Source organism: Nylanderia fulva, unplaced genomic scaffold (assembly GCF_048542155.1).
Source record: "Nylanderia fulva isolate GAGA-0341 unplaced genomic scaffold, ASM4854215v1 Scaffold42, whole genome shotgun sequence".
In the NCBI taxonomy this organism is placed as follows: Eukaryota; Metazoa; Arthropoda; class Insecta; order Hymenoptera; family Formicidae; genus Nylanderia; species Nylanderia fulva.
Genome location: NW_028190499.1, coordinates 886,504 through 912,616, shown reverse-complemented (window position 1 = coordinate 912,616; position 26,113 = coordinate 886,504). Strand labels below are relative to the sequence as shown.

The following is a 26,113-nucleotide window of genomic DNA, read 5'->3' as shown; positions in this document are numbered from 1 at the left end:
GTAATTATTTTGCATATATTTTATTTTCGATTAACTATATATTTAATTCTACAATAGATTCTTCTATTAATTAATTAATCTCCTTAATTTAATATATTTAAATTGTTTATATTTTAATTATTTATTTTTAAGTTTTTATATTTTTATTTTTATATTTAATTAAATCAAATATATTTTTATTTAAAATTCTTGACGATGATTTAGTAAATAATATATTTTATAATAAAAAAACTTGAGAGATGAGAATGTAAGATTAGAACGTCATGACACATATATGAAGATTTCTTTATAGAGATAATATATCCGTTACGTATATGTTCAGTGACCTTTTTTTTCTATTTTCATTGGGTCTTCTCTTTTTTTTCGAAGACTTAGGTCTTCGTGCATATTAGATATCGCATCTGTCCAGCTGACGCTTATGTTCGACTGATGTATAGTGTATCCCTGTTTTTCTTCTGGGTTTCTTATTATTAAGAATATTCCCGTTCTCCGTGTACACGATATGCGTATTCGATGCCTTGTCTTTTAATTTTTTGTTTTGTTGAGTACCTCTCATCCTATTTCTCCATCATCTGTTCTTCTGTGACTTACTGTCTAATACCAAAAAAATTTTGGATTTTTCCAATGTAGACTAATAAGACTCATTCTCTTCTTCTATCGTCCTGATTAAGAACATGACGTGCCATCAAATTTTTTTTCTTGAGTGAATAAAATAAAATTTATATAATGAAAGAAAGTTTACTTTAACATAATTTTTGTTTTAAATAGAATTCATAGATATCGTTTATATAGAACGAGATAAATATTCGATTTATAATGAAACGCAAATATTTTTTTTATTAATTTACTACACAAGGAGAATTTTCTCTTAGAATTTACTCTGAAAATCATGAGGCAATATGAAATTGAAAGAATTTTATAAGAGTTTCTCTGAATAATATTTACCACAATAAAAAATATTTATATGTACATAGTAAATTTTTTATTATATAATATATAACGTAATGAAATTAAACGAACATATTTTTTCTTATTGTGGATATTAATATTTTTTATTGTGGCAAACATTAAAGTAAATATCAGAGATACTCTTATAAAATTCTTCCAATATTGTCCTACGACTACTATAATTTTCAGGGTAAATTCTAAAAGAAAATTCTCTCCGTATATATATATTAATTACATATGTTATAAATAAAAATAAAGATGAGTATGATTGTTTGCTGCTGTTTTCTCGTTACTAATATAATTAAACTAAATACACACTGAAAAAAATTTTGTTAATTTTTATAAGTATTTATTTCAATACTGTCAAATAAATCATTTATTTGAAACTAATAATATTGATTTTCCGTGAAAAATATTTGATATAAGAAAATCTTTTTCAAAACAAATAAATATTTATCTACCGATAAATTTAATGAACAAATATTTATTTGTTTCAAATAAATGATTCATGTGTCAGTATTGAACTAAATATATATTAATTTAGTCATTCTTTTTAGTGCACATTACAATATTCAATGAGGAATAAAACAATTTAAAGGTATGCATATGCAATTCGCGCGTTGTACCACTTCGATATGCTTTGGCAAAAACGATTTACCGCTCGTCATAATTATCGCGCATAAATTGCAGTGCAATCGCCTCAATACGAGCTTATATATGCGGTAGTGAATTAATACCTGTCGACGATACCGGAGATATAAGCATTTGCAGGACACATCCTGCATCTCTTCGGAGTGCGATATCCTGGAAGTGATAAAAAAAAAAAAAAAAGTTCACCAAGCGCAATGAACCTGATCTCGACCGAAATTTATGTTCCGAACGATATACATAACTGTTAACCGCTGACACTGCTCCTCCGCTAATTATTTCGCGTTAAATCACTCTCATATTCCGCGAGCAGAGTATCGATCCGAACACGGATGCTGAAAATAAAATACGAAGGTGAAGAATAGCAGTTTTATAGCTTATATATTATTACGAATTATAGTTTTTCATTCATTAATTCGATTTAAAAAAAAGGTAGAAAAAGAATATTTCTTTCTATTGATAAAAAAAGATATATGTATATATATTTTCTTTAATTTGGAGGGATATAATTTAAATTTATATTGTACGTTTTGTGATTGAAGTAGAATAATCATTTAATAATTGTAAGCAATATTAATTTCTTAATAAAACAAACACTCCGCTGTGATATGCAAATATTAGATTGTAATTACAATTGTAGGGATTTATATGTATTTATTTGTGTACTTTTACATTTCATATACATATATCTCTGTTTTCACAAGAAACTTGTGTAATAAAAATTTTAGATTAATTTTCTATCGAAAATAAAATAAATTTCCCTCAATTCTTTTTACATACAAAATAACTATACATAATTATACTACCTTTAATAATAATATGTTGCACGTAAACTTCCAGTTAATAATAATTTGTCTTATAATTCTAAGGGAAAAATATATAAAAAATGCTTTAGACTTAACTGAAAAAAATATTACATAAGAGGAGGAAACTCTTTAAAGATAACAGTTAACTTTTCAGGTATTTTGAGCCTCGCGTTTCAACCTCGCGTCCGTTATTTTATCAGCTGGCGTGCAGAATGTTGAAAGAGATTGTTAAACGCTCGAGTGGTATATCTGTAAATTTATTCCTAAGCGTCGATAAGAGCATTCCGGCGCGAAGAGGAGCGTGGAATTTCTCTATCTCGTAAACAAACACGCGACAGATAAAAAGGGAGGAGTCAGAGGACGCCGGCTACTTTAGACAGACACACACACACACACACACACATATATGTTTTTTTTTAAATTCAGGACCCATCGTCGCGACGCAAATAATGCTCGCCTTCGGAGGTAAAACGGAAGTCTTGCGAGCGCGGAGGATCGCATGCTCCGTTATATTTCCGGCGCCTCCGCCACGTGCGTCCGTATTAATTCACGCGAGTGTTCCTCATGTAAATTCCCGTCGCCCCGGGGCCGTGTGCCGCTTTCAAGCCCGGAATAAAGTGCACTTCTGGGAATGCGCGCGAGCTTCACTCCGACGCGAGCTTCTTGCTGAAATGCAAACTGGCTCTCGGTGACCGTTAAACGGCACAAGAATCATCCTCTTCTCTTTTGTGATACATTTCTGACTACGCATTAAAAATATTATGTAAAATTGCATAAATGATAAGTAAAATTGCACGATAAATAATGAAAATGTACACATTCGATCGCTTTATTACATTAAATACACACTAAAAAATATGTAATATATTACATATGTAATATATTACATATTACATAGGCATATAATATATTTAATGTATTACATATATTACATATTACATATGTAATATTACATATATTACATATGTAATATGTAATATTATATATGTAATATGTAAATTACGTATATGTAATATGTAATATGTAATTTATGTAACATATTAATATATTACATATTTTTAGTGTGTATTTAATGTAATAAAGATCGAACATAAATTTATATATTAGTTATATTTATAAAATATTAATATTATAATTTTTTATAATTTATAATATTAATGTAATTATATATAAATTTTCTGAACGTTCCTCTCGTATGAAATTTTTTAAATGCTTTTTTGATGCTTAGAATCTGTCATTTTTTACGGAGTAAAATATATGATGTAAAATTTACATTAATTATATAATATTAAATTAAATTAAATTATAAACACTTTCGTAAAAAAAAATTGAGTAGAAAATAAGTTATTTCATCTTTATATACACTTTCAGAAATGTAGACTAAGAATTTTAAATTTATTTTTTGTTTAGAATAAAATAAAAAATTTCCGTCTATTTTCTTTACATACAAAATCACTATGCATAAGATAATATATATAGTATTAGCATGGTAATAGATGTAATATATTGCTTATATAAGCCGTTCTTATTTAACCACAACAAAGGGATGGCACGGTATACACAAATTATTTCATGTGGTAACGTATGTAAATACATAGTTATATGTTGAATATAGGATCCAGCAATCTCCGCTGGAAATGCATAGAAGCGGCCGGGTATTTCGCTCTAATTTTAGATTCTGTTACCGTGCACAGACGTACCCTCGGCGTATATTTCGACATATTATGTTCGACGTTCCGGAAATAAAGCCGCCTTCCAGCGTCGAGCATTTACATGCAATGACTTCCGGCTGGCTTGCCGACATTTTGTTTATTTCTCTGTTATACCCGGCCGTCGTGGCATGCAGGAGAATCACAAAGCTAGGAGGTGTTCGTTCACGAGAACTTGATGTGCGAAAAGGAAATATTGATATCCGCTACGTGACACATTCCTGGTGTATCGTACATTCGACGAAACAAACTGTCAAACAGGAAAATGTCGTTTTCGCGTTGCAGTTAATTAACATGACGCGTGTCTCTCGGTTTCTTTTACGTTTTTATTTTTTCAAACATGTGTATTTGTGTGTGTACATTGATCATTGCTTTTTTTCTCGCTTGCGCTTTTCTTCTTCTAGAAGTCTTCTTGCAGTAACTTCGGCTATCCACTCCTCCTTCGTTCCACGAAACGTGGATGGCGGTATTTCATCTAATTTTTCATTATATTTTTCCCATTTCTTCATAAAATGCACTCCCAAATCACACTTAGGCCACGGTTTAGTCCTACAGGGTTCCTCTATTGTGAAATAAGTAGATAAAAAAAGAATAAATTAGCAAAAAATTTAGATTATTATCTCGTGTAAAAATTATGTTAGTAAGACTGTTATTATATCTCTAATGTCTCACCAGATATTAATTATAACGTTATCATGATTTTATGAATTATTATTATTATAGTATAATATAATATATATAGTAAACATTTTTTAAATATTTGTCTTAGTTGCCAAAATTATAGAAAAATTAAATAAATTAAAGAATTAAATAAATTAAATAAATTAAATTAAATTGAATAAAAATTAAATAATCAAGATTAAATTAATTAGAAAAGCTAGGTTTTCTGTAATCGAATTTTTTCGAGCAATATCTGTTTGGAAAATTGTAGTTGTTTGACCATTTCGATATTAGACCGTATTTGTTCTGTTATTTAGACGTTTCATATGCATACTGCCACATAAAGTGCGCGGACAATCATGTTGAAGGCCATTTCGACGATAACAGTCGCAATCGGTATAAAGTATTCCTCCCAGCAGTTCTCTAGATTTGATTTTTTTGCATCTCTTTTTGCGAGTCAATGATTTTTGCGATTTAACATTGCACACTATTGGTTTCGGCGTTTGTTTTCCTCGACCTCTCTTAGAATCATCACTTTCCTGAAAGCACAATATTTCGATCGTTATCATTTACTATTAAATAATCTCGAATATGTTTACAATTATTTGCAAACGCATTTTATTTTTATCTAAATTTAATCGCGATAATTTATAGACATACTAATTATAAGAATTTTAAGAGGATCCTAAGCTAACCCTAAGTTTCATTTCTGTTTTATCGACGAAATGTTAGGTTAGATTCAGCTAGAAATCTACTATACGGATTGTTTTTTATCCGAAATTAGAACGCTTCGCCCCCAGATTAATAAGTCTTTTTCTTGTACAAATTAAAGTATTAATATTAACAAAGGGCGAACCGTTCTAATTTCGAGTAAAAAACAATCGGTATAGCTAATAAATAGATTTATAATTTATCTAACCTTACATTTTGTCGATAAAACAGAACGGAAATCACTAATTATTTTAAAATAATGCAATAATGTTGTAATATTTTTTATTTTCCACATTTTCGTGATTACATTTAGTATACATAAAGACACGAAGAAAGTATATTATCTCACATTAAATACATTAACAATTTAATAAAACGTGATATACTCTCTTCGTGCATAATTATTCTCAAACAATTAGAGATAGTTATTAATTATTTTTCTTCGCTCACATGAATACCTCAATTTTTATTATTATCCTAAATAAAATAAAAGTTCAGTTCGATTCGTCGATTCGCTCATTCGATCTCGATCTTCGTCTAATCGATCTACACTCCGTTTACGTTCGATGCAGTCGTCCAAAGTTCGTCGCTGCCTCTCTTTCAAGACAGTTTGCAAGAATGCTGGCGGAACACATTCGTCCTGCAGACCATTTCTTTTCGACCGACAGCTCTCGTATTTCTCTAGTTGGTAAACAGGAATATGTTCTCTGTCGCGTTGGGTTAAGCAAGCTTGTCTAAAGGCTGTCGCCGATCTCTGACACGCGGCTGCTTCGTGCGATTTCACGGATTTTGCTCGCGGAATCCGCTCCGAGGCTTCGGAACGCTGAAGTTGTTCCTCGTCGAGACTTTGTTGATCCGTGCCGACGAAAGTCGAAGACGAAGACGTCGCGACTGATGTAGAGGAAGATTTCGCGCAAAGGAGATCCTTGCAAAGACTCTCCTTGATTGCCGATTGTCGTGCTGGCTGGCAGAAGCTGACTGGACAAATCTCCGTCCTGGATCTCTTCGAGGATTTCTTCGAGAAACTTGATATCTCGGAAGAATCGAGGTAATTTTCACATGTCATTTGAGAAAAGGGAACTTTTATCTTCGAGGAAATATCGATTTTCCGCTCTGGATATGCGAATTCGCAGGTTGAAGAAGGAGCTGTCACTTCCGATTTTTTTTGACGTAAATCAGCTGTTTTTGATGAACGTTGAATAATGTTTGCCGAAGATTTTTTGCGGGATGTCGGTGGGCAACTGATGAAAATCACTGGTTGATTACGCGATTTATCATCACAGTAGGATATCTCCAAAATTTTCTTTGGTGTCGGACAATATATTTTTGTGTCTTCGAGCTGTTTTCTGCTTTTGTCGATTTTTAGATTCGTACACTGAAAAAAATTATTAAATTAATATTTATTTCAATATTGCCTAATAAATCATTTATTTGAAACAAATGAACATTTATTTGTTTTGCAAAGGATTTTCTTATATCAAATAAATATTTTTCACATTAAATCAATATTATTAATTTCAAATAAATTATTTATTTGGCAGTATTGAAATAAATACTTATTCGAATTCAATAATTTTTTCAGTAATAGAAATAGCTTCTATTGATATTTCGTCAGTCAGAGTTACCGAATCATCGGTGCAGTCTTGATATTTTAGAATGTCGGATGCTGGAAGTAAGATGAATTTTTCGGCTATTTTATCCCGAGAACAAACATCAATCGAGCTGATTCGCTTCTTTAAGTCTTCGCGTCGCGAGGTCACCCTGAAGATAAAAGAAATCGATTTCGGAAAAAATTGTCGAGCTTCGTATTTGATTCCATCCATTTAAATTTAGTTACAGATAAAAATAATATATCAGATACTTTATATAAAAAATAGTAACATCTTGCGGACCAATTACATATTACTTAAATTATAATTATATTTCTATTTTTTTATTAAAAACTATCTCTCTCTTTTACATCATTTATATATTTTTTTTTTATTATCTTATATCACAAAAATTATGAAATAAAATATGTATAATAAAATTAAATTTAAAATTGTATATATATATATATATATATATATATATATATAAATTATTTTTTATTATCTTATATATCACAAAAATTATGAAAAAAAATATGTAATAAAATTGTATTGTTCAATTAAAATAAAAATTAATTAATTAGATTTAAAATATTATAAAAAGATTAAATTAAAAAAATATGTATATATATAAATTATTTTTTAAAATAATATTGGTGGTTCCTCAAGATGTTAAGTAAATGTTTTAATTGAAATATTGTACATTAGTTGAAATCGCGGTCTCGTACCTCGAAGACGAGTCGGATGTTGATCTCGCTTTCTTAGATAGACATGAATTCGCTTGGGCGGGCACCTGGACGACCCGGACCACCGGTCGATCAGCCTTCAACCGACACTCTAGCACGGTGCATCCCGGCAAATAACACGAACGCTGATGGCAGGTGGGCAACGTGGTCGGCGGGCATTCAAGGTCGCGAGACTATCGGGGATCGAATTACTACATACAGGTCGTGTATCGCGTGTACCCGAGCTTTTATCCCTAGCTCGATGGGCGAAAGGGTGGAAGAATTTAAGCCCTTTAAGATCTCTCTGTTCGAAAATTTCCACGGACACGTCTTTGCCGATAAATTCCGATGTTAAATGTCGCGGTCTCTCCGATCGACAAAAATTCGCGGGACCTTTGCGGAGTAGGTTTTCAAGGTCGCGATATTGTGCTATGCTCAAGCTCGAATTACACTCGCGTCTTGTATCGCTCGGCCATTTATAGACCAGGGACTACACACTTTTGCTGGCTTGTTAACCAATCTAGATATTTTTTCTGAATAACACATCTGCTTGCCGTTACACAAATTCTGACTCTTTACGACATTTCAATATGTATACACTTGGTTGCACTTTTAGTTCACATTTAATGGCACATTGTTAAATAATGTATGAGATTTTTTTTATTTTGGATAACGTTCGACAAGAAATTTTTTAGAAATTTCTACATCAACGTCTTATACAGGGTGTTAAAAAGGGTAAAATATTTGAAGGGGATTTAGTATGCCTAAAAACAAGTCGAAAAGTCTTAATAAACATGAGTCCGCAAATGTAAATGTAAATGTTAATTTGATTGTTAATATTCTTTTTACGAAGATGCAGGGTCTGCATAAACATGGAAGGAGGTCATTTTGAGCATCTTCTTTAAGATAAGGTAAAATACCAACTTATTTCTCTGCATAAATTATAATAAAAATAAAAATTTTAAACAAACAATAAAAATTATAAAAAGTATAAAAAAATTGAATTAAAAATATCTCAAGAACGGTTTATTTGCAGACTCATGTTTATTAGGACTTTTCGACTTGTTTTTACCTACTAAATCCCCTTAAAATATTTTATATTTATTATTGAAATTTTGTGGTGTTTTAAGTAGGAAGTGTTATAATTGGCTCATTTTAACAGAAAAGTGTTATTCGATTATTATTAATGTTCGACAAGCGCAATTGCAATTTATTTGCGATTGCGTGACAAATTGACATTTCAATTATCGGCCGGAAAATACCGCGTGACGAAGTGACGACTTCATGGTATTTATTCATGGACGCGCGTTAATGAACGGAGAAGACGGATAAGGAAGCGAGAAGAGAGAAACACAGAATGGGACAGACACAAAAAAAGGAAAACAATCGCGCGAGAGACGTGCAGTTATTTGTAGAGAGAAAATTCATTCGCGGAGGAGACGCGCGAAAAACGTGCAGGAAAAAGAGGAATCTCCCTCTTGATGACTCATTTACGGCTGCGAATTTTATTGTGAATTAACGGAGACGGGTTGCGAGTTTTTTTTTTTTTTTTTTTTTTTTTTTTTTGAGACGAAGAAAATTTCGCGATTTATTAAACGAATTTTTGTAAGACTCTTGAGTCTTTATTTAGCATTAATACTTTGCAATTATTTAATAATTTGTAATAAAACAATTTTAATAAAATAAAATATTGAAATTATTTAATAATTTAATAATTATAAAAAAATAAATAAAATATTGACGACTAAATAATAAATTTGTACACATCAAGTTTATTTTAAGCTAATTGGAAGAGAGAAATATAATTTTCTGAACGTTTATATATCGCAGTTATCATGAAATAATTAGAATTAATTTTCTTACTCGAGATCGCGAAGCTTTCAACTTGCCAATTTTATCGTAAAAGTGGGACGTAATTTCAATTTTCGGGTTTTGCCTAAAAAAAATATGTACCATCAAATATATATGTATATGAAAACTGAAAAAATACACTGAAAAAAGAAACTATTGAATTCAAATAAATATTTTTTTAATAGTTCCATTTACACATTTGTTTGAAACAAATAAATATTTATCTGTTTCGAAAAAAGGATTTCTTATATCAAAAATAAATGATACATAAAAATCTATTGAAATAAATATTTATTTGAATAATTAAACAATTTTTTTGCAGTGTATAAGATAAGATACATAAAATTCGAATTATAAAATTGCATTAAATTCGAATGATAAAATTTATATATAAAAATCATTGAATTTATTATAAATGTATATATAAATTATAAAATTTATATATAAATTTCATGAAACCCGAATTCTAAAATTATATATAAAATTTCAAGCTAAACTCTGGAGAGGGACAAAAAAATCCATTTGATTTCTTTATAAATGACTGAAAGATAAGAGATACATAAAATTCGAATTATAAAATTGCATTAAATTCGAATGATAAAATTTATATATAAAATTTTTTAAATTTATATATAAATTTCATTATTCAATTAAATTCTAAAATTATATATAAAATTTTAAGCTACACTCTGGAGAGGGACAAAAAAAAATCCATTTGATTTCTTTATAAATGACTGGAAGTGGTATGCGTAATTATGCTAATCGGTACTATTAAGGTGTAAGGCCGGAATAATTGGCAACAATGCCGGTCGCAAAAGTTGCTTCGCGGTACGTGATCACGAATGCGATTCACATTGTCGAATTTTGCACTGGTCGGTAAACTGGTCCGTCTGTCCGTTCATCGATTCAATCCCGAAATAAGTACGGTGTACCCAATGTCCGGCAGACATATGCAAATCGCTTCGCTGCTCCCCTATATACGGTAAAAAGGAGGTACCGATGTTACGTTACAGCTGCCCTGTGTACGATTCGGCTTGGTAGAAATTCTTTCGCTCGATTTCATACGACTGTGCGCCCCTAACGCGTCCACTTTATGGCGGCCCGGTAATGAATAATCATTTGTATAACGAGGGGGATGACGATGATGATGTGGCGATTTTTCGGTAGGACATTAATGGATCATTTATGGTCTCGATGCACCGTGTAAAAAATTCATTATCGCTAAAGAGACATCATTTTTTAACGATATATCATCTTTTACGCGACCTGTCATTCCCACCCTTATATAGTGCTTTCATGACGATTTGTTACAATTATTTAATAATTTTTAATAAAATAATTTGAATAAAAAAATAAAATAAAAATAAAATTATTATTTAATTTATTAAATTATTATATAATTCATTAAATTATAAATAATTTTAATAAAAAATAAAATATTTGAATTATTAAGTGTAAAAATAAATAAAATATTGACGACTAAATAATAAATTTAAAATTAAAAATTTATTTGCAAAATTCCTCATTCTGTTCCGATTTAATTTCCAGACTCGAGAGAAGATGGACTTCTAGACAAAAGTTATCGTGAGTGCTAAACGTACAGGTTAATAATGGTGGTAACTTTGTCGGTCTTTTCGGGAACTTTTGTCATCTCGTATAAATCTGTCGTTTCCACTTTTGTTATCTCTTTGTTAACTCCCAGAGATCCCTTTAAACCGGTGATTTCTCTATTTTATATAGTCCAAAACTTTGTGCATTGTAACTGAAATTTTGACACTTGGTGATTACCTGAAGTTGATCCAAAGTGATAAAATGATGCCTTTTGAAGTGAGTTTTGCAAATAAATTTTTAATTTCAACTTTGTTATTTAGTCGTCCTTATTTTATTTATTTTTATAATTTTCAATTTATTAAATAATTTAAATATTTTATTTTATTAAAAATTATTAAATAATTTTAGCAATCTTTACAATTAATCTTGATTTATTTAAATTCTTTCTGAGATGTCTTTTGTATTTAACTACAAAAGTCGAGTAAACAGTTAAATATATTGCTATGTTTGTCCAAACAGCGCAACAGACAGCATCTATGCGGTTTTGTTACGCATAAACGATAGAACATGGATAAAAACGACTTTGCACATTCGAGCATAAAAAGAAAATCTTTTATAAGAAACGGGAACAACAGTTGCACTGACACGATTGTCATGCGACAGTCGTAAACAAGAATTTATCCATAGTTTTATGTATCAAAGGATCATCCGGTGTTGATTTCGAATAAGTTATGAAATCAATCAATTTTTTAAATATTTTATCATGTTAATAAATTAATAAAATTAACAAAAATAAATTTTAGTTGAAATGCAGATTTTTATATTACTGTAATTGATCTATAATTTTTTCTTCATTTTCCAGATGTGTATTTAATTATTTCAAAAGCCATAATATACATTTAAAAATATTAATAGTTAAGATAGAAATATTTATGACATATATAGTATATATATATATATATATATATATATATATATATATATTAATAAATATAAATATATAAATAATATATAAATATATATATTAATATATATATTAATATATATAAATATATAATATTGATAAAAATATTAATAGTTAAAATAGAGATATGTAGCACTTATGACTTATGATATATTAAAATTTAAAATATTATATTTATTTATATTTATATAATATTGTATTATTTTTAATTACGATATTAATATATGTAATATTAAAATTTTTATCAAACTTTTTTCTGAAGATTCCATAAACTATTTATATCTCGAGCTCGAAGTTAAATATAAGACTTGAGTGAAACAAATCGGCTTTGTCGCTTTTTTCTCAACCGCTATCATTACTGTAGTCTGTCATCGGAGCGTCTTCGTCGTCATCGTTCTTTCGTTCGCTGTCAAGGCATAAAGAGATGACTGTAAAAAGAGTGAAAGACAAAGAAAGAAAAAATAAAAAAAAAGAGACTTACGTTGAGATCTCGCCTACACGCACTCTCGGTTGAGGCAATCGCTCGTCTTCCCACACGTAATTCTTGTTCCTTCAATGCTCATCTCTCTCTCTCTCTCTCCCTTCTTCGCCGTTTAATCTCGCTATAAATCCGACATTTATCCCCCGCGTGCAGTAAGGAACCGGAATTAAGATAGCGCCACGTTAATTGCCGCCGTTAAGAGGATGTTTAGTGGTATGTATAGTCAGTCGAGCCGCATCTTTGTACAATGCCGCGACTAATAATTACGTTGCATAGATCGGGAATGTGTATTTTTTCTTATTAATTGACCGTGCGAGTTCTTATGTTACGTAAAAAAATTAATAATTATGATTATTAATATTTATTAATTTTATATATCACAAGATTATTAATAATTATTATATCATAAGATAATTAATAATTATTAAGAAATATAATCATTAATATTTATTAATTTTTTTATATAACAGGATTATTCATAATTATTATATAACAAAATAATTAATGATATTTATTAATATAGTATTTATAAATTAATGAATATTAATAATTATAATTAATAAATATTGAAAAGAGATGTCTGTGATTATTTGCAAAAATATTTGGAAAAGTCATCATTAAATCATCATTTTCTCATCATTAAATATGATTCATTACGTGAGCACCGAAAGAGCGTCTCTCATAAGATTACATGTTTTATATTAAGCAACGGGTTTCTACCTCTTACTTATTTCCTAATCATCGTTGATGTGTTATTAAACTAATTGATAATTACAACTGTATTCTAATGTGTATTTAAATGTCAAGTCATATTCTTGGATAATCCTCGATACTCGCATCGAATCTCGTTTCATAAAGATAACGTACGAAAAGTTATATTTAATATTTAATCGTTTCGTTCCACAAGATCCCGATTTTGTAATCTGCTACAGTCAATTACAAATTTTTGTGTCTGTCGAGGAACCGCAAATTTATTTTTTCCCATTCAAATTCTGCGAGAAATTTATAAATCTACATAAATCAACGAGCTGTTTTTAATCGAAAAAAAACAAACATTTTTTTCTGTAGATTTCATCGGTTAAATAAAACGTTTAGTTTATTTTTTGATTCACTCAAACACAGTTTCACTTAAATAAATTTTTGATTTAATATTTTTTAATTCGACTTTGAATATATAATGTATGTGTTATATATAAATTTATTGCATTTATATTATTCTATAATGTATTATATATGTACATTATTTTTTTATCATAGTAATTGCATCCGCGTTATCTAACTCGTTTAAGAGTGCAGATTCCTCGAAATTCATTGATATTCTTTATGTGAATGGATGACGAATCTCTAAAACGTGCTTGGACACCTATTTTCGAAAGCAGTAAAAAAAACGTGCTTTTAACAATGTTTCCCCGGGCAGCACCGTCGTAAAAATATGTTAATTACACTGTGCTCAACAAAAGACCCCTACTGGAACAAGAAATTCGATATCCTCTCATCGTGCTCTTTTCTATAAATTTCTGACATTTCGGAGCAAAGTTTCCAACACACGCGGCAAGAATTTTTCTTCCGTCGAAAATAATACGCATTCCTCGTCTGTCAAACGTAAAAATGTTTAATATAGCTGGCGCCATCCAGATATGCAGGAAGTCCATAACAAAATCAATCTTCCCTCTCGCTACAGGAATTTTCTGGGCAAACGTGCCGCTATATTCACTACAATAAATCTGTGAGAGGCAATACGAATCGTATATACCACGCGAAATGAAATTTCTCTCTCTGTGCGTAGGCGCGTAGAGGATCCTCGAGATTATTGCTCGCTTTGCCGGTGCAATTGCATCCGTATAAACGCTCTCTCCGGGTCATTATTCATTTTAGGCGGCGGCGTCGCGCGTGTCAATCAGCCGAAGAAGAAAGCGCCAGCGCCGGATCCCGCGTATTATTACAATTAACCGTGTCGCAAACGATCTCGACACGCGGAAATTGCGTAATGTAAATCTCTACAGACACTTCTAATTCGGATAAAAATAGGAATGCAGTTTGTCGTTAAGCCAAAGCTGACAATAGAAATAGAAAAGCTAACTCTTTCAATTTTTAAATTTTTTAATTGTTTGTTTTTCAATTTTTATATTATTTAATTTTTATTTTTATAATTTAGAAATTTTTAAATTATTTAATTTTTATAATTTTTGAATTTTTTTTAAATTTAGAAATTTTTAAATTATTTATTTTTTAATTTTTTAAATATTTTTTAATTTTTATATTTTTGAAAGTTATGTAGGTCCTTGAACAAGAATAAATTCACTGAAAAAAAAAAATTGAATTTAAATAAGTATTTATTTCAATACTGCCAAAGGAATTATTTATTTGAAACTAATAATATTGATTTGATGTGAAAAATATTTTATATAAGAAAAATCCTTTTCACAACAAATAAATATTGATTAATTTAGTCAAAAATTAGTCATAATTTTTTTCAGTGTTGATATTTTTTTAAATATATATTTTTTACAATATTATTATTAATATAATTATATATATTTTATATAGATTTTTAAATGATTTATTGTAGAGTGTAGATAATTCTTTCATAAGTTATAGTTGAACGATTCAGAGTTACGTTTTATAAAACACGTATCGCGAAAGATATGCCGTGTTAAATGCCAAGGGTGTAACTTACAGCTTATTTCTTTGTAATTCACTTAACCGATTGTGAACATGCGTCATTGATTATGCATGCGAATATATTCTAATCAATACGATTATACGCGACATCAATAAATCTAATTTGATAGAAAAATCAAACTGGCTCTAGTTATCGCAAGAGTGAAAGGAATCGCCCTGTAGCGTTGCTTTAAAGCACGCTGCAAGGAACAATAAATATTCTAGTCTATATACTGATATAAAATAATTTATCTAACACTCTACGCCCTCTTATTTTGCGCGATTTATATTTCTGATTTATGACATGTGCCAGGATTTTAGATTTGTTTTACGAGAACATTAAAAATATTTTTATTGTTTGGTAGAAATTCTAAAACATAATTAAAGTCTAAAATTTTTAAATCTAAAATAGTCTTGCACAAAATTAAATTATATTCTTATAAATGTTTGAATTTATCCTTATTTATTCTTATTGTCCTCGTAAACAAGATCTTAATTGCTCAATAAAAATAAAAAGAAAAAGAGATCGAAAGAAAATTGTTACACGAACCGTCAAGTGAAATTTTCGCGCAAATTTACTTTCGACGCACATTTCGAAGTGCGTTTTTTGCACGCACGCGTTTTCTCCGATTGTAATTGGAATAAATTAATTAAAAAGGATACACATATTGTTCGTCGAATACGATCGAAAGAGATTGTTGTTTTCCCAACAACAGAGTTTCCAACAAAAAAAACACCATGAGATAAAAATTCCACGCATATCTCTGTAAATTAAAATGACTTTACCGAAGTTTGAACAAATCGAGAAATTTTTTAATTTAAATTCGTGAAGTATACACATTTTTGAAACGCGCTCTTGTTTTAATGAAACTTGGCTTTCAATCGACGAAAGTATCCGAAATTGCAAAGAGCTTTTTTGTCATTGGGAAAGAGCTGGTCTCGACGTCGTCGTATAAATCGCCTTAAGCCGTCTTAGGCTTTCAAGGGACGACGCAAGCGTCGTTTTCAGATCCGAACGTTTTGCGTTGAGCCGACGTTATTTATTGGCCAGCATCTTTTCTCACTCCTTTTCACTTGGTGGATTTTAGCGCATTTTTCTTACATTTGCATACAAGAATTTGATGATGTGAATTTTTACACCGGCAAAAAGTTAAGCTTTGCTATCTAATTTTTCAACAAAAAAATATTGAAAAAATTATAACTATTTTATTAGATAATAAGTATTAATCAAAGCTAAAAAAATAAGATGATTTTACGTAGAATTATAAAGTATAAAGTGGTTTAGTAATTTAATCTTCACGATAAAAATTCTAAGTCTTTTTATTAAATAATAAATAATACACAGAGAATTTTCTCTTAGAATTTACCCTGAAAATCGTGATAATAGTGGAACAATGTGGTATCGAAAAAATGTTATAAGATTTCTCTGATTAATATTTAGCACAATAAAAAATATTAAAATGTACATTGTAAAATTAATCGAACATATTTTATATTTTATTGTGGTACCAGAGAAACTTTCATAAAATCCTTCCAATACTATATTGTCCCACGATTACCATGATTTTCAAAGTAAATTATAAAAGAAAATTCTCTCTGCACTGTAAAAAAATATGTAATATATTACACAAAAATATGTAAAATTACATAAATAATAAGTGTAAAATTACATGATAAATAATAGAAATGTTTACCTTTTCATTATTTATCATGTAATTTTACATTTATTATTTACATATTTTTTTTACAGTGTGTGTAAGTTACTACAATAAAAAAAAATTAGAACCTTAGAAGATAAAAATTAAAAGAAGATATAAAATAATAATACAGGCATTATTGTACATAAAATTTTTTTCCCATCTAGAATCATTAACACAAATGTGCAATATTAATTAGATAAATTAAAGAAAAGTTAGCAATTATTTAACTTTGTAACATTGTTATATCGGTCGTTGACATCTATCTCCTTCCGCTTTCATTCGCGGCGGCTCTGCGGTTTTCGCGGAATGAAAATTATGATCATAAACTATCGGTTTTATGCTAGAGTTTCGAAATGGAGCGGCGCGAAAGAGGCAGGAGGATGGTGAAGAAACAGTTACAGACGTGATCCGGTTGAGTCATAGAGATTTTCTCGGGCATGCATAATTTGCCGGAGAAAATCGCTGCCACTTTTTTTTTTTATTAAAGATCACGAAATTCACGCCGCATCGATGTAGACAGTGAAATAATCTCCGTGTCATAAAATCGATCCGTATCGGAAATAACATCGTAAAGTAAGTCAACATCGTAAAATAAAAAAAAAACACAGGATCATCGCGTTGTCAAGATTACAGTTGGTTCTCATGCGACCTTTTTCTCGTTTTAGATTGTTTGTAAATGTTATTTTTTCTTATCTACGCGCGATCGGATATTATCATGCTTACGTGTAATATCACGGAAGCTGCGCACATAGTTCCTTGATGCATGTAATCTCCTGGAGGCGTAAATCGAAACTTCCAAATGATGGAAACGTTTTACATCGCATGTCCATAATAATTAGCGCGCTTGATTACATAAGATATCTCGCTGAAGTTGAAGTTATACCTCTCCGGGTTTATCATTGTGCCTTAATTACCAGAAACGCCAATCTTAATACGCTTTCACATAGCTGTAATATCATTTAAAAAAAATAGAAAATTCTACTTTGTAACTTGTGCAAAAGATTCGATGAATTTTGCTCTTTTGACAACATCTCTTGCATTTTTCTCTCGGTTTTCAAGAGTTATTTTCGACTTGAATTTGGTTCTGAACTGTCTCGCTCAAAAGTTACAATATATACACAGAGAATTTTCTCTTAGAAGTTATCCTGAAAATCATGGTAATCGTGCGCAATGCGCAATCTGCCATTGGAAGAATTTTATGAGTTTTTCTGATTAATATATTTATCACAATAAAAATATTATTATTTAGCACAATAAGATATGAAATATACTCGATTAATTTTACTATGTACCTATTAATATTTTTTATTGTGAGAAATATTAATCAGAGAAGCTCTTATAAAATTCTTCCAACACCATATTATCCCACAATTACCATGATTTTCAGGGTAAATTCTAAGAGAAAATTCCTTCCGTGTATATATATGGTAGATAAAATTATATAACATTTTTATAAATTAAGAAAGAATTATTTTTTGTAAAAATTTTGTTTAGCTTCCGCGAGTAAAATAAACAAGTTTTATTTTTGCTCGCGGAAATAATCACATTTTTTTTAGAAAAATATGATAATTTCTTTTTGTTAGCTCTATGTATCACATATTTCTCAAATTTATTTTTGTCTTGAAAATAAAAAAGACGTGAATTTTCGATTTCTCGCTCTCGCGCGATTCAAACCATCGTCCAATGTTTTCCTTCTCCAGGCATTCTATGTGTATAGAAGACTATATCTCTACATTCCATGGAGACCAAGCACTTCCAAAGTCTGGAAGTCTGGTCGAGCATAGCATGCACTCGTCGCCGATTCTCTCTCTGTCTCCGTCTGTCTTTATCTCTCTTTCTCTTCCTTTCAAAGAAGACCGACGCCGACAGAGCGCGCTGGCCGCGCACGCTTGGATCAGGTCCGGCTCGTTGGATCCAGATAGTCGGGTCTCCGTCCGCGGTGCGGTCGATCGTGTTCGCTCTCCTCGCGCTCGTAGAGAAAAAACGCGCTCCCATCTCGCTCGCGCGGGTGGATCACAGGTCGTGATTGGTGAAAGAGAGAGAGAGAGAAAGAAGGAGAAACAATCTTCGCGCGCGAGTCTGGACCGATCGTGAGAGAGGAGAGTGATCTCTCGAGAGCCGGATCCGCCGTGACTCACGAGAGAACACCTCTTACTTTTCTCCGACAGTCGCTCGAGGACTCGCGATCGCGTCGGAGTTCCGTGTGCGCCTATAATTCGAGTTCTCGAGTTCCTGAATTCCTGAGTTCTCGAGTTCAAAAGTTCCGCGCGCGCGCTTGTAATTCGAGTTCCCGAGTTCTTGCGAGTTCTCGAGTTAAAAGTTCTCCGAAGTGCGTCTAGGTGCGAAAGAAAGTTCCTTCTTCGTCATCTCGCGAGATGCTGGGCTGATCATCAGCTCCTCTTCTTCTTCTTCGGGGAAAGAAGAAATTATTACGTGTCGGAATTCGCAAACTCACAACGATTCCTCGAAGTGACGTCACAACTTGTTGAAGAGAGAACATGCGGACCGGATGTGACGTCGCTTGTATGATCGATGACGGGTGATCATTCGTGCGATTCTGGTGTTTCAAAAATGTATTCAGTTTTTTTTTGGTCCCACGAATTTTATAATCCCGCTCCCATAAATCGCCTGGACTGATCCGGAGCGATCGTAAATCTCTGACTTTGCCAACAATTTCGACCAATTGCACCTGCAATCTGCATCTAGTGTTTTATCGATATTTTTTATAACGAAAAGAAATTCATGGAAAATAATATAAAGTAGAAAAAAAATTGATGACACAATATTCACTGTTTTTAACTTCAAGTACACTTGAGAAGGACCAAAACTGACGGTCGAAACATTGTGATTTATTAAAAATTAAATATTAACTAGCCAGTATTGGTCGAAAAAATTATCTCTTCTATTATTGATTGGCAACATCAAGAATTCGATTATTGTTGAAATAAAATATAGCTGGAAGAGAGAAAATACTTCTCGACTTTGCGAGGGAAATGATGAAGAGTGGTCGCGCGTTCACGGTTCAACGCCTCACGATATCAGTCAGCTGATGATATTCGTCTAGTGTACGTCGTAGCTTTCTCCATCTCTCGCTCTCTTCGGCCTAGGTTGCGCGCTGCTCGATAGTCCGGTTATATTTAGCGCCGGGTGCCGGGAGGGAGAAAAGGGACAGAAGAAGGATTCCGAAGAGAGGCTGAGTCGGTGCACGGCGACCTCTCGAAAGGGTCGTCATGGAAAACCGATCCGATCGAAAGGAGGAAAGAGATACGTAATCATTGTTATTACACCGCGACCTCGAAGAGATATTGTGTGCACCCGATTCTGGGATTAATCCGCGTCTTCAAAGGCCGGAGTCCTGCATCTCTCTCTCTCTGATGTTGCTACGAGATCTCGAACGCAGATCGCATAGCAGAAACACCCGATACGCAAACACGCGACGATGAGGAATGAATCGAAGGGGAGAATTGTTCGTGTCAAGTGATCGAAACGTAGTATCACCCAGGGTGCGATAACAGTGCGAGCACAGTGTTCTTATCAATAATTCGAGTTAACAACGTGATATCTGATCAAAATTCGACGTCGTAGAGAGAAGAGGAAATATTTATTATCAATCATCACAAATAAATCGATCGCGCTGTAAACGTCACGATAGAGTCCGATGACAGTCGGACTTTTGACAGCTGGTTCCGATATCGGGTGACGTAAAAATCGCGCCGTTGCTCGAGAGATGCGAAGACATGCTGACGGCTGAAGATCCCGAGGAGTCGCCCAAGAGGCGGTCCACATTCTACGTGCCACTGGACGGCGGCGAGGCTCCTGTCAGCCGACAGTCGGTCGCCAAACTGACCAAGGGTCACTCGGCGGACAACGACAAATTCGTCTGCAACACCTTCCCGATCGGCAGCACGTCCAAGGCGCCCGCGAACGGCGGTCCCTTAACACGGACCCTGAGCAACAACGATGGCTTCTCGTCGACCGCGAGGAGAAACGCGGACGAGAGCGCCGGTTTGCCCGAGGTGAGAGGCAAAGTTCAGTCGCTGACGAGGATCTTCGAGGCGTCCAAGTGCGACAGGATGCCAGCTGGGGGTCAAGCTGGTGAACAGAGGAAGGTGGAAAGGACGAGATCCTTTAAGACGATTGAACGATTCCAGAGGTTCGCCGGCAGAAAAGAGTCCGGAAGCAGAGCCAAGGATAGTCGTCTGAACAATACCATGTCCTGCTTCGAAGTGGAGGACGATTCGGGATGCAGGAAGAAGCTGTCGAACGCCGAAGAGAAGTCCGTTGCGACGAGGATTGTCATCGAGGCTCCGAAGACCGGGTCCTCCCGAGGTCATCAGGAGCAGAAGAGCAAGCAGGGCACGACTTTCACGAATTTGCTGATTCGGAGAACTCACAGCACGAAGCTGTCGAGGAGCAACAGTACGCTCGTGCGAATCGGAAGACAGACGTCCGTCGATAGTTCCTGCAACCCGGTTGAAAAGACGGATCTTCGTGCTAATAGTGATAGATTCAAGGACGAGGAGACCACCGAGGATCATCCTGTCCCCGATGACGAATGCGTCGAAGCGTCCGTCTTTGAAGACGCCGACATCGATGGCGGAGTGCATTCAGGTAAACGGGTCTTTCCGGTTTGTTGTCACAACGCTTTGATGAGTTCTGGATCTTTCAGGTTGTCGATCGGATATATTAAGCGTGTTGTGTTTATAGCGTAATTATAAGAAATATTGCATAGATTGTGGGACACTAAAATTATATTAATCTATAATCAGTGTTTGCTGTTATCTAAATAAAATTTAAAAGTAGCGTATTTTTGTATCCTTTTTTAGAATTTACCTGAAAAGAGACGAAAATATGCTACCTGTCAGGTAAAACTTATCGGTAAGTCGGAAAAATCGGCCTATAGATAATCAACTAGATAAAACTTTAGCGTCATCTTTATATAGATAATAAAAATATGTATTATCTATATATGTGTATCTTGAATGGAAAAAAATATTATCTTTACTAAATTATCGAAAATATTTCTCAGATAATTTTGGTTTAGAATCATAACACATAAAAATACTTAAATAGTAAAACTCAAGCAGTAAGCGATAAAAATTTATAAATGAAAATATGAATACATATATTTTTATATCTCTTTTATAATTTACATTTTTTTATCTCATTTTTATCTAGCTAATTTTTAAATCATTTAAGCACAACACTGTCTAATATATACATATATAATTAATATGGTTTATTATTGAATCGTAAATATGTGTGTACATAAATTTATTTTCTTTTATATTTAGATTCTACACGGACAGAATTTTTTAACTTACCCTCAAAATTATAGTAATCGTGAAACAATATGGTATTGGAAAAATTAAAATATTCACCACAATAAAGAATATGAATAGTAAAATTAATCCAACGTATTTTATATTTTATTCTGGTATAAATATTATTTTTATTATGGTAAATACAAGTAAATATTAATCAGAGAAACTCTTATAAAATTCTTTCAATATTATACGATTACCATGATTTTCAGAATAAATTTTAAGAGAAAATTCTCTGTGTATTATTTATTATCTAATAAGAAGACTTAGAATTTGATCAATTTTTAAAACGATAAGTTTTTATGATCTTACTTTTGTATTTTATATAATATGAACTTTCTTATCGTGAAGATTAAACTACTAATCACTTTATACTTTATAATTCTACATAAATTTATTTTCTTTTTTTAGTTTTGATTAATACTTATTATCTAATGAAATAGTAAATTTTTTTAAGATAATCTCGAAATGATAAGAAAGTTAATATAAATTTCTACAGTGTGTGTCTTATTTATATATGTATATGTGATATCATACTTTTTTATCGTGAAGATTAATAGATAATTTCTATTAAAGTTATTTAGATTTAACATGAATCATCCTACATATCGCGTTATTCTGCTAAATCCAAATATTCGCGAAAGTAGTGCGAGATATTCACATTAATATTAAATATGAAATCAACTCGCGAAATAAATTACTACTAAGTACTTGAAGTCGCGCGAGATCGTCGGATCGTTTTTCAAATAATCACGCCGGTTTGCTCGAGCAAGTAACGAGTGTTAATTACTTTCTTCCGCAGGATCTCTCTCACACCAGTCTTTAAAATGATTTTTGTTTTCGGCTTGATAATTACGGAATAATTATACGCATCGCGCCGTTTCACAAAGCTACGTTTAGAGAACGCAAGCAAGATTTATGAGACGCTCAGGATTTGAAAGTTTTATCAGTGGGATTATTCGGAAGATTTACTTAATAAGATCTCGGGTAAACACAAGTCGCGCGCTGCTACCTGCTACTGAGAATGCTTTATGGCTGTCTGTAGAATGTTTATTACACTTAATTATTTTCAGAGAAAGCTATGTGTAATTGACGATTTTTTTATGAAAAATGATTATTTTGATGACTATTATTATGATGACTATTATATATACATGAAATTTTTCTAATATAATTTATTTTTTTTAATTAATTTATTATTATTCAATAATTAATTTCTACAATTTAATTATTTATTAATAATTTAATTATTGCGATGAAATATCACATCTACACTGAAAACAATATGGTTATAAGTATTTATTTCAATATTGCCAAATAAATAATTTATTTGAAACTAATAATATTTATTTGATATAAGAAAATCCTTTTCAAAACAAATAAATTTTTTTAGTGTATCTACAATAAAATTTTCTATGATTTTTTTCTGCGTGTAACTTGATGTGCACAATTGATATTTAATAAAAGAAAAGTGAACTATATGATAATGATCTTATTTCGGAGATTGTATGAAGAAATGTTACATTCGTACAGAGCATTTTGTTTCAAGAGAGCAACTAAGTACGGCGGTTGAAAGCATAAAACTTTTACGAGCTACGGTATAATCGTAATTACAAAGTGCAAAATTACAGAGTGCACTCATGGTCAGGAGGGTCCCGGCGACTTTTAAGGGGTACATGATCATTATAAGGTTATATATACGCTTATAATGATTATACGCACGAGTTGAAATGACGTAACGCGCTATCGCATTCTTTTTCGGTAATCTATATTAGTGTGAATGTGGAACTTTTGCAGATAATTTCTTCATTTCTTAATTTCATCTATTACATTTATTTATTTATTTTTTCCGAAAAGATTTAAGAAGGAGAATCAATATCTTTTTTTTTCTTATTCTTTGAAAAATCGAAATTTTGTACGATTTAATAGATTAATAAGAGTCTCCAGAGCGGAAATATAAATCATCTTGTAAAGATAGGAATTCCTAGAGAGAAAATAAAAATCTTTATTTATTATTTATTTATCATTTTATTTATTTATTATTTTATTTATTTATTTATTTTTATCGATTTATTTATTTATTATTTTATTTATTTATTTTTATTGATTTATTTATTTATTATTTTATTTATTTATTTATTTATTTTTATCGATTTATTTATTTATTATTTTTGTTGAAAAGATTTAAGAAGAGGAATCAATATCTTTTTTTCTTATTTTTTGAAAAATCGAAATTTTGTACGATTGATAGATTAATAAAAGCGGAAATATAAATCACCTTGTAAAGATAGGAAAGTCAAGGAATTCCTGGCTCAAGAAGTAAAGAATTACTTTTTCTTGTGGATCCAGAAATTCCTAGAGAGAAAATAGAAATCTTTGTCTCGTTTATTCACTTTGCATTGTAGTAAGTAGCGTAAATAATGGAAGACGTTTCACATAAAAGACTTCGTAAGTCTTACGTTATCTAAATCCATGATTTCTTTTGCGAAGGTTTACACACTGCGCCTTTTCTAGATTACATCGAATTATTCTGATGTGTCGATAAGACGAAACCGAGTTAATTCTTGCGTTTCTGTCGAAAACGATACTTACGTAATTCACTTGATGTCGCCATAATTAATTATTAAATAAATAAATATTTATTTTAATACTGCTTACTAAATCATTTATTTGAAATAAATATTTATCTATTTTGAAAAGGATTTTCTTATGTCAAAAACAGATATTTTTCACGTCAAATTAATATTATTAGTTTCAAATAAATGATTTATTAAGCAGTGTTCAAATAAATATTTATTCGAATTCAATAACTTTTTCTATAGTGTAGGAAATATAATTTGAGACACGCAGTTGTGTCTTTTTATGAGAATACTTTGACAGAGTTGTCAAGTGCGAAAATAATTAACAGGAATGTGAGAATTCTCAAGTTAAGATATTCAATCAATAGAGAGAAAGATCAGGTTATTGTTTATCAAACAATATGTTGTCAAGCTTTGCTTTCTATTGAAATATGTGTAAAGTAAAAGCTGGAGAAAACGCCTAAGAATCTTCTTCTTAGTCTCCTCATTATCAATCAATAAGTAGCGCGTTAAGTCATCAATTTTCAGTAGCTACTAAACTTTCATCGGTCGATTTATATTTAGAATCGAGTTCACGCAACGTTTTCGAAAATGTATATCGTCCTGAAATCAGAAGAGAATTTTCCCGATATTTAGGAATTGGAAATTCGAATGTTTTTCTACGGACAACGTAAAAATAAAATTGACGTGCAACATGGGTTTTACAAGAATCGAGGGAGGAGAATAAAAAACATCCACTTGCCTTAACTTGCTACTGTGTCGAAAATCGTGCGGTAAATTGGACAGGCTGAGTGACAGAAATAAACGAGGGGAATTTTGCGGCGACCTCGTAAATCAGACCGATACAAGTGGGAGGGAATGGGAGATCGAATTTCGCGATTCCGCCGACGAATTCATTGGTACCGTTAGGGTGACAGAAGTTGCACCGAACGAACGGACGCAAACCATCTTAATTAAAGAACCGGAAAAATATATAGACGTTGATCCGTAGGTTCTTTAAACGAGTCATTCACATTCGGCCGAAGCTGCCCATAGATGTCCTAAAAATATAAACTTATTTCAAACAGCAAAATTATAGAGTATATCTTTTTAATTTTAATATAAAAATATTACAAATATTTAATATCAAAAATTAAAATAATTTTCCCGATTCAGCGATTTTCGGATCTATATTTTTCTCTTGCATTCATTTATTTATTTTCCGTA

At 31.5% G+C, this 26,113-nt stretch overlaps 2 protein-coding genes across 7 annotated transcripts in view; one reads left to right on the top strand and one right to left on the bottom strand.

The window, feature by feature from the left end:
• Window positions 1-26,113, top strand: part of raskol (Ras GTPase-activating protein raskol) — a 449,557-nt gene that overhangs the window by 344,377 nt on the left and 79,067 nt on the right. The window contains exon 1 of one of the 6 annotated variants that reach the window (XM_029309093.2): window positions 18,940-21,615. The exons of the other annotated variants lie outside the window; for them this stretch is intronic. Within the exon in view, the coding sequence (XP_029164926.1) occupies window positions 20,742-21,615 (874 nt within the window). The 5' untranslated portion in view covers window positions 18,940-20,741. Of the gene's footprint in view, window positions 1-18,939; window positions 21,616-26,113 lie in introns of those variants that run through there. 6 annotated transcript variants of the gene reach the window in all.
• On the bottom strand, window positions 5,955-18,999 carry LOC146721747 (uncharacterized). The gene is made up of 4 exons (XM_085486339.1): window positions 18,679-18,999; window positions 7,800-7,990; window positions 7,083-7,243; window positions 5,955-6,856 (listed from the first exon to the last, which is right to left on the bottom strand). The coding sequence occupies exons 1-4, from the start codon at window positions 18,997-18,999 to the stop codon at window positions 5,955-5,957; spliced, it is 1,575 nt and encodes a 524-aa protein (XP_085342465.1).